Raw genomic sequence first — 10,261 nt, 5'->3', positions numbered from 1 at the left:
TTCCTGTGTGGTCGCTCGTCGTGCGTTAAATCCACATCTCAGGCAGGGACAAAAAATTAAGAAAAAAAATGACCTCCCGCGCAAGCCACACCGGTGGGCACACTCTTAACACACATATATTTACACACACACACACGAACACACACACACAATACAGTTCTTATCCTCTCATGAGTGGACTTGGGTCTTAACAAAGACAGTTACACTGTCATGGTTCGGTAATAAAGAAAATAATGAACCCACAGAAAGATTGGATCCTGTCTGTAGCCATATCCCATATGACTGCAGTAGTGAACACCACAAAACGAGTTACATTAGCTCGGTACATTCTGTTAAAATCGAACAAATTAAGTTTGCAATGCTGAATCAATGCTGGACAAATAAAATGGAATTTAAATCAAAATCTCCCTGTAAGAGTCATTAACTAGCTTTTCATAGTCTAAACCCAACCAACCAAACAACCAAACAAACAAACAAAAAGAAACAAAAACAAAAACAACAACAACAAAAAAGAAAATTAAAAAAATTAAAATGTTTGTCTTCAGCAAATTTTTTGCAAAATTTATTGAAGTCGTTCATATTATTACTGCGAAACTGTGGAATTTGTTAAATAAAATTATTAATTGATTCAGTGTCGTAACAAATTGCATCAAAGTAAACACTTGACATGAAAAAGGATCGTAAATTTATTACAATGTCGTCGGAAAGCTTTGCAATGTATTGAGAACCGGTTCAAATAGCTTAGAGAAATCAGTCGTTGGTAAAAGAAAAATACCGTGCGGTCAAATCGATATGCAGGTTAAGATGTTATATTAACGAAACGAATATGTGTTCATGATATCAAAATGTCGACGACGAAATGTACTTTTTAAAAACAAGGAAAACTTACATTTCTGCAGCAAAATCCAAAATGCAGAGTAAAATCGCAAGCGGTGTTGATATTGTGGCGAAATGTGATGTCCCTGCTTAAAGAAAAACAAAAACGACTGTAAAGAAATGTCCACACAAAAAAATCATCAAAAATGTTGAAAGCGCACTTGGTTCCTTATTAGGCGAAGATACAATATTTATTCCGTGTCTCCTGGGATGAGGATCCTCGTGCTATTGTCCTCCCATTCCTCAATGCTGATGCTTAATTTTCAAAACTTCTATATTACCAAGGGACCTACGACATCAGCCCGAGAAATACCCAGCAAGTACAAAATCCGAGCCAGGGAGAGGCTTTGTGCAGAGGGATAAGACATTTCAGCTCCCGCTTTTACCGACTCCGAGAAGCTACGGTTTCCGCTTTTCACACGCTATTTTTGGGGGATTTCTTTCTTTCTTTCTTTGAATCGAATTTATTCGACAGCGCGAGGAGGAAACTGTCGGGTTATTGGATCGCGAGAATGTCAGCTACCTTCCCGGGACTGGTTCACGATGCGGAGGTATTTTGATTTCATTTTTATTATCACCTTGTAGAAAAAAAACAATATTTAATTAAATGCTCCTTTCAGTAAAGTACAGAGAGAAAGCAAGACTGAAATACGTTATGACATCTGTCGCTTTCGGCAGTTTTATAACACTATTACATTAAGAGAGAAGAATAAATATCTCTCGTTGCGGGACTGTAGCCTGTTTTTTTCCTTACTCTCTGGTTCTGCCAAGAAAAAATTACATATTTAGCTATTTTTTGGTTAGGAGGCAAATGATGCTAGTGAGTGTGCCGGTAAGAAGTTGAACTCATAGTGATCAGAACAGTTTTATTGTACGTGACTCTGGTGGCTCTAGCTTACCTGCGGTTTTAACGAGAGCTTATTGTATTGGGACTGCTTTTAACAGCTGTAGCAGAGCTGTTTTAACAATACGCTTTTTAAAAAACAATTCGTGGTAAATGATCGACAAGTGAGAGAGTGAAAGAGAGGAAGAGAGAGAGAGAAAGAAAAAAATATATGTGCCGAGAGCTCGTTCAGGCGCTTTACAGATTTCTGTTTCACGCGCTCCCCTCCCAGGCACCGGGAGGTGACATCGCCGTCAGGTACTTTTCTAAAAGACACTTTGAGCTCTCTCTCTCTTGTGTGAGTATGTGTGTGTATGTGTTTGGGAAAAGCCGCGTTTCCGCCGAGCTTCGCCCTTTTTCAAGGCGCGTGAGAAAAAATGTTGCGCTCACAGAGCGCTTGCTACTACTAACCCTGAACGCGCGGATAGCTGCGAGCGCTTGTAAAATGACATCCCTCATATTTTTCCTCTCTCTCTCTCTCTCGCTCTCTCTCTCTCTCTCTCTCTCTCTGCCTGTTTTTTCTCATCGCACACAGATACGTCATGACGGATCAAACAGCTATCGTTTGATGCAACTTGGATGCCTGGAATCTGTGGCCAACTCTTCTGTTGCTTATTCTTCGTCTTCCCCGCTCACATACCCAGCTACAGGAACCGAATTCGCCTCCCCTTATTTCCCAACCAACCACCAGTACACGCCATTGCACCATCAGTCCTTTCATTACGAGTTCCAGCACAGCCACCCGGCTGTCAACCCGGACGCTTACTCGCTCAACTCACTTCACCACTCGCAGCAGTACTACCAGCAGCTCCATCACGGCGAACCGGCCGACTTTATTAATCTCCACAACGCCCGGGCCCTCAAATCGTCCTGTCTGGACGAACAGCGACGGGAACTGGGCTGTTTGGATGCGTACCGCCGCCATGACCTATCTCTGATGAGCCACGGCTCCCAGTACGGCATGCACCCCGAGCAGAGACTACTGCCCGGTGCGGGCTTGGGGTTGCCGCCACCGGGGGCCGAGGACCTGCAGGTACCGACCATCACCCACAGAAAATGTACTCCCACATTGTTCAGTTTATAAGCATGGGCGGAAAAATCATTACAGGTGTACACACACGTACTCAAAAAAGAAAATCAAAAACAAAACAACAACAACAACAACAGCAACAACAACAACAGCAACACCAAACAGGAGGGGGAAAAAAAACAAAAACAAAAACGCGCTCTTACAGAGAGGCAGTGTGATTCCTATAGGAAGCTGAAGGACTGTCTTAGGATGATTTTGTCGATGAGATTTTCTGATTAAACAATTTCCGGAAGGCTATCTGAACAAACGAAAACAAAAGAAAAGTAAACGTCAATAACAACGTGTATAAATTCTTGTGCTGAAAATTAGTCGAAATATTTTAAATTTAAAATTATTCTTAAGCTGCAAGGAAAAGAAAAACAAAATAAAACAAAACAAAACAAAAAAAAAACAAAAACAGTCAACAAAAAAAAACAGACCATATTTTTGAACGAATTCATTTAGCATAGTATTTCTCCGTTCCTTATTTAGAAGCGCGCGTGCTGCTTTTAACGAATTTCTCGTGTAAGTGTTTGTATACTCTCTCCATATTCACACTATTGACAGGAAAGAATGAATGGTAAGGAGTGTCGCAAGGTTCCTCGGCTTGCGGCAAAAAGCCGCTGTTTCTCTTTTCTCCGTTAAAAGAGCGGATTAACGGCTTGGGAAAGTGCGGACAAAAGACAAATCCTCAGCAGTAGAGCACCGTAGTTTATCCAATTTAGGACTTAATGTCAATCAACTGGTTACTTATGCACTGACATCTTGAACGGAGAACAGGCGCTCAAGTTTAACCGACGAGTTAAAAAAGAACAGTTGAAATGATGACTATCCATGATTTATTTTTAGGGGTTTTTTTTTTTTCGTTTTGAGTGTTTGTAATTTTATTCTCTTGCAGTTAGTCACTTCATGTAGGCGCCTCAAGTGTTGTATGATTAGCACAAATAAATGAAATAGAATAAATGAAATAAAAAATAATAAATGGAATTGCCAAAAAAAAAGTATATATATATATATATATATATAAAATAAATAATACCCTCAAAACAAATATAACAATTTCTATTTTCCCCCCAGTATCTCAAAGATGGTCAGAGAATTGAATAATTCTTACAGTACATTTACTGCAACGTATAGAATCTGAAAGTGTTTTGTTTGGATCATTAACCCACAATAATAAGACTTTACGTTCGCTTCATTCGAGACAGAAGTACACGTTTTAAGGTTTTTGGCAAGTTGTTACAAAGGGTCTTGTTCGATCATTTCGATGTTTAGGTTGAATAATAACTGATATAAGTGCTATTATTATTTTTGTTGTACTTTAGCTAAGCATCAAGAATAACAACTGTAATAATAACAACCGTAATAACAACAACAACAACAGCAATAATAATAATAATAATAATAATTCGTGGAAATTGTTATTCATAGTATTTAATACATTCATACAGACAGATCATTTAGCGGCAGCAATAATGTAATGTTACATTGGATGACAAGTTTCTGGGCGGTTTCTCAAATATTTCACTTATTCGTCTATACTTAACATTAAAGAAATGGTTATGTTTGCAGTGTTTGTATGCATACACATCACATGATAAAACAGAAAGGAAGACACGCGTACACACACGCTCGCACGCGCGCGCGCGCACGCACACACGCACACACACAAACACACACACACACACACACACACACACACACACACACACACACATATACACACACAGGGTTAAAGCACATGCGTCTCGTGAAAAGATTTTCCGACCCTGTCTCTCTCGTGCTGAATGAAACGTGAACTCATAGTTTTAAAAAAGGCCGTGAACAGATGCGGGCAGTCTCGTGCACACAAGCGCATCTTTTGAGCCGCTAAAAAGATTTGGCACGCGGAACAAAAGGAGCTGCCATACCTTTAGCCCCCACGAGCGGGTAATTTATGCCTGATCTCGAGGTTTTGTATATTGATTTTATAATCACTTTAACTGCGATGGAAAAAAGGAAAAATGGAGCAGGAGTTTGTTAAAAAGGCTTACAAGACCTCTTCACTATGATACTTTGTCTCTCTCTCTCTCTCTCTCTCTCTCTCTCTGTGTGTGTGTGTGTGTCTGTAGGTGGGTGTATCATTCAGCCTTTGTTGAATTGTGTGTGTGTGTGTGTCTGAGCGCCTTGCTTAGCCTCCAGACTGGCAACAGCAGCTCGCGAGACGGATTAACTCTTTCTTTTGATAAAATCCCGTGTTCTTCATACTGATGACATCACTGATAAATGATCCGGGTCTCGTGAACCAGTTTGACAGTCGCGTGTGTAGTGGGTTCCGTTAGCTGCAGTAAAGGGCTTCAACAAGGAGGTCACATTGTGTAGAATTTGTGACGTCTGAAATTATTGATTCGTTACATCAGGTGCTGAACATTTAGCTCATGTATATATGCGTGTGTGTGTACGTGTGTGTATGTGTGTAGGGATCTGTGGACGCGCAGTGTGGACTCGTATTGAATGGCCAAGGAGGTGTGATCAGGAGAGGTAAGGAGGAGTTGTTTTTTTTTTAACAGTGCACATAATTACCCCCTCCCCCATTCATACACACACACAAACATAAACATGGGTCATGAGCATCGGAATTACTGCCTTTTGTGTCTTGTACCCCTCTCTCTCACACACACAACACACACACACACACACACACACACACACACACACACACACACACACACACATACACACACACACACACACACACACACACAGAATTTACAAATGAATTTCATTATCATAAATAATAAAGTGTAATAGTTAAAGTAAAATAATTTAAATGTAATAACACTGCACTTTTCTATCAATTTAAAACTTCCAGACTCCACAGCAAAATGTACTGAAAATGATGAACTCTTCCAATTCCATTCATACAGTAATGTGGCTCTGAAACATAGTATTCAGTCAACACAATTCAACACAACAAAGCACTACACAACACAACAAAACACAGTACTCAATTTTTGCCCTTTGAAATAAGCAATTAATTTTACCCAAAAGCTGAAAGTTGTAATTAAAACTGCTGAATAATGTTTTCAGGAAGATGTTTTCAAAACCGATTTTAACACTAACTATACGGGAAACAACTTGTATGTAACAGCAACAACAACAACAACAATAACAATTATTATTATTATTATTATTATTATTATTATTATTATTATTATTATGTGTCGTGATAGATACTATTATCATACCTTAGGCTAATTACTAAGAATAGAAATTAACACGAGTTATTATAATAATAATAATAATTATTATTATTATTATTATTGTTATTATTATTGTTACTGTCATTACATCTCAGGAGCACGTGGATAATAACAGTAATAACAGCAATATATTAATATTATTATTAATAATAATAATAATAATAATAATAATAATAATAATAATCGCCATCAAGCTATCATTAGTAATCGGGTGTAGTGTCGTTGTTGGGAGTGCAAGAATAAACCATGTTTATTTTCTCTGTGTTTAATGAGTAGAAAACATCCTATTGAAGAGTCGTGATCCCACTCCACGCAGTTTCCAATTAAAATATTTGACACGTCTTTAAAATATCTTAAATGTAATAACAACAACAACAACAACAACAATAAAAATAATAATAATAATAATAATAATAATACGTTCTTGTTGATGTGTGGCATTTTGTTGGAAGATGTTATAAAGCGTTATAAAGACACTTTCTTTCTTTCTTTCTTTCTTTCTTTCTTTCTTTCTTTCTTTCTTTTTTTCTGTCGTTACTCCCTTGCTTTCTTTCACTCTGCGCTTTGTAAAATCTCTGATTTTGTCATGTGGATGAATTGTATTGTGATCCAAACAGCGTTGCGCGTGTCTCCGTGCACCTTCGTTTTTCTGTGGCATCTTTTGTGTGTTGCATCAAAGCGGTTTGCACTCACTCACGATTCTTCTACACACATGTGGCGTGAGGGATTTTTTTTGCCATAAAGTGCGCGCGGCGTCTCGGGCTCTCTTAATTTTTAATAAACTCTGTCTAGGTGTTGTTGGTGCTGGCGGCTGGCGTGCGCGGGCTCCCCGCGCTATCACTTCCAGTTAATGGTGTGCAGGATTTAGCCGCGAGCTCCGCCGCTCCCAACCATCACAACCAATAATCTTTGCTTTACCTCGTGCTCCTGTATCGATAGCTTCTCTCGCCTCGGGCTGCCGCTTTGATATGTTAATGCCGCGCGCGGGGTCCAAATTCAGTGGAGATCATATTAACGTTGTTCACACTGACTGCAGCTTTGGCTTCGCTGAATATTCAGATAACCTTTTTCAAAAGAAATCAGTCAAGAAACGCGAGGATCCTACTTACAGAAGTCGGCTGTGTTTTAATCATTAGTATCCCCCCGCTTAGCTTTCAGGAATTAGATCAAGCTTTACACTCCGCCTTTAGCTTGCTTTTCACACACTGTGTAGACACGCTCAAACATGTACGTGTGTGTGGGTGTGTGTATGTGCAGTGGCTAGGCTGATAAGATGGTGCGTGCATAAACACACACACACACGCATACACACGCGCGCGCACACTCGACACCACCACCACCATGGTGGTTGAAACAGAAACAGAATGACATTTGGCCTATGTCTTTTTTCTTTAATTTTTGTGGCAAACTCGTAAAAAGCACTTGATTCGCTTTGTGATCGCTGGCGCTCTGCCTCGGGCTACTCTCTCTCGCTTAAATACCGCTATAGCCTCTGGGCCCGACGCTCGCGACCAGACTACCGGCAAACGCTCTTTTTCAATCGCCCTTGGCAACGTAAAATACAAACTACTTTGAATCAAAACATTTTTGGTGGGAATTAATGTGCTGCGATGAAAAATGTTGGGTTTGTCAGACCGCTTTAAGGTGACTGACGTTCAGAGCAGAGGTGCGACCCTGTAGTCTTTAAAACTTGTTTCCTTCCTGAACCTCACACACACACACACACAGAAGTGACAAACCGAGAGTGGCCTGTATAGAAAATGTGTCTTTTATTCTGTCGCATTTTATATTTATTTCACAGGTTGGCTGTCTTGTACAATCCATCACACTTGGCCATTAGCTTCAATTCAATTCAGTTCAGTTCGGTTCAATTCAATTCAATTCAGTTCAGGTCAGGTCAGGTCAGTTCAGTTGTTTCATTTCATTTCATTTCATTTCATCTCATTTCATTTCATTTCGTTTCATTTCAGTTCAATTCAACTTAAATTCACATTGTCTGTTTTACAGTAGACCCTGCAACAAAAGCGTGATCAATCCTTCTAAAATTATTCACTGGGTGATTAAATTTATGCAGTCTGTTAGTGTTTAGCTTCAATATATTTATCTTCTTCTCTCTCTCTCTCCCTCTCTCTCTCTCTGTACGTGGAAGGAGGCACATGTGTGGTGAACCCCACTGACCTGTTCTGTTCAGTGCCGGGTAGACTCTCTCTCCTCAGCTCTACCTCAAAATACAAAGTGACCATCGCTGAAGTGAAGAGACGCCTCTCCCCACCTGAATGTCTCAATGCGTCTCTGCTCGGAGGCATTTTACGAAGGTAACAGACCTCCAGAGCGGACACACACACACACAAACAGGAAGATGCATACATTTACTACACTCGCACAACTGGTTTACCAGTCTCTGTGGTGACATTACATTTCTGAATAAAACCGCATACAGCTAAACTGTCTCACATGTGATTGGTTTAATGTCATTCAATGCCTCTCTGATAGCATCAGTAGAATCAGGGATACAGGCCCAAGAGAAAGAGAGAGAGAGAGAGAGAGAGAGAGAGAGTGAAAGAGAGAAGGAGAGAGAGAGACAGAGCGAGAGGATATGAGGGTGAAAGTTTGCTGGACACTTAATCCTGAGATAAAGAAGAGTGTGGAGAGATGAGAGGGGGCAGGGATAGAGGGAGAGAGAGACAGAGAGAGAGAGGGGGAGAGATGGAGCTGAAGAACTGGAGGCTCCATTATTGATGAGGGAGTGAGACTGGAGTACAAAAATGAGGCCAGTGAGGAGAGATGGGAAAAAACAGGATCTCTCCTCCATTCTGAACAGATGGAGAGAGAGGGTGACTACTGCTCCATTTCAAACAGACAGTGAGATTTGCTCCCTTCTTATTATAACAGGTGCAAAGCAACGAGGACCAACAGATTTCCTAAGACAATTAATAAAAATCAGAATCACAAAATCAAAAAGGAAAAAGTGCGCCATATATGTTTATACCTAAAACTGTGAGAGCATCAGAAATAAACACTTTGTTCTGTATTGAACACCCCCCCTCAAAGCACAGCAGTGAAAACTCCTATTGGTTCTGTTTCCTAGAGTTCACTTCCCTTCAAGTTATTTTATCTCTCTCCACTTATTCAGAGCTGTAGAATGAGTAAGGTCTTAGCTCTGTGTTCAGAGAAGTGACATTAAAACTACTCTCTCTCTCTCTCTCTTTCTCTCTCTCTCTCTCTCTCTCTCTCTCTCTCTGTTGACAGAGCAAAGTCGAAGAACGGTGGTCGGTGTTTGCGAGAGAAGTTGGACAGACTGGGTCTGAACCTTCCTGCCGGGCGAAGAAAAGCTGCCAACGTAACACTGCTGACCTCTTTAGTAGAAGGTAAGGTCTGAAAATCCACAAGTGTGTGTGTGTGTGTGTGTGTGAGGATACTCTGGGAGCTTGTTGTTTTAATGTTGAAAGTCATCCCTCATTAACAGTGCCGTGAACCTGAGTCTTGTTTTAACCAACATTTAAATTGTTACATTATCACTTTTTTTACAACACTGAGGCAAAAGCCCTAACTCTGTTCACTTCCATAATTTGACAACTCTGGGTCCAACCCAAGCCTTGCTCTCTAATGGTTATCGCAAAGACCTCAGTCAAGGTGTAATCATATCCTACTGTAATTTTGTGTGATCTAGAATCTGGAGCGACATAAGAGAAAAAAGAAAGGAGAGAGTAAAAAATGTTGATTAAATGAAGCGTCTTCTGTTGTTTTCTCTGCTTGGGAGGAAGTCGATAAAAATGTACAGTGTGAGGCAGTGAGAGTTTTGCACTGATGCAAGTCTTTGGTCAACCTTTATCAACCTGACTGAAGATGTTTCCTTTCTTTTTCTTTTTCTTTTTTTTTGTAAAAAAAAAGGAAAAAAAAGATCTGTGTTACATTTTCCCCCATCCAACAGAAGCTCTTTTTTTCTTCCTCTTCTCCACCTGTGCATATGTGCATTTGTGTGTGTGTGTGTGTGTGTGTGTGTGTGTGTGTGTGTGTGTGTGTGTGTGAAGGTGAGGCGTTACACCTGGCTCGGGATTTTGGCTACACCTGTGAGACTGAGTTTCCTACGAAAGCGGTGGGAGAACACCTGGCCCGACAGCACACGGAACCAAAAGAACAAAACGCCCGCAAGAAAATGGTGCTGGCCACCAAGTAAGAGAACCGGATATC

General features: G+C 40.4%; 1 protein-coding gene across 1 annotated transcript in view; it reads left to right on the top strand.

Annotated features, from left to right (window-relative positions):
* Window positions 1-1,388: 1,388 nt before the first annotated feature.
* tfap2d (transcription factor AP-2 delta (activating enhancer binding protein 2 delta)) overlaps window positions 1,389-10,261 on the top strand; it is a 9,655-nt gene continuing 782 nt past the window's right edge. The window contains exons 1-6 of the mRNA XM_030781607.1: window positions 1,389-1,427; window positions 2,295-2,792; window positions 5,288-5,348; window positions 8,220-8,385; window positions 9,320-9,438; window positions 10,102-10,243. Of these exons, the coding sequence (XP_030637467.1) occupies window positions 1,389-1,427; window positions 2,295-2,792; window positions 5,288-5,348; window positions 8,220-8,385; window positions 9,320-9,438; window positions 10,102-10,243 (1,025 nt within the window). The remainder of the gene's footprint in view (window positions 1,428-2,294; window positions 2,793-5,287; window positions 5,349-8,219; window positions 8,386-9,319; window positions 9,439-10,101; window positions 10,244-10,261) is intronic.

This window comes from Chanos chanos, chromosome 8 (assembly GCF_902362185.1).
Source record: "Chanos chanos chromosome 8, fChaCha1.1, whole genome shotgun sequence".
NCBI classification, from domain to species: Eukaryota; Metazoa; Chordata; class Actinopteri; order Gonorynchiformes; family Chanidae; genus Chanos; species Chanos chanos.
This window is presented reverse-complemented; position numbering and strand designations above follow the sequence as displayed.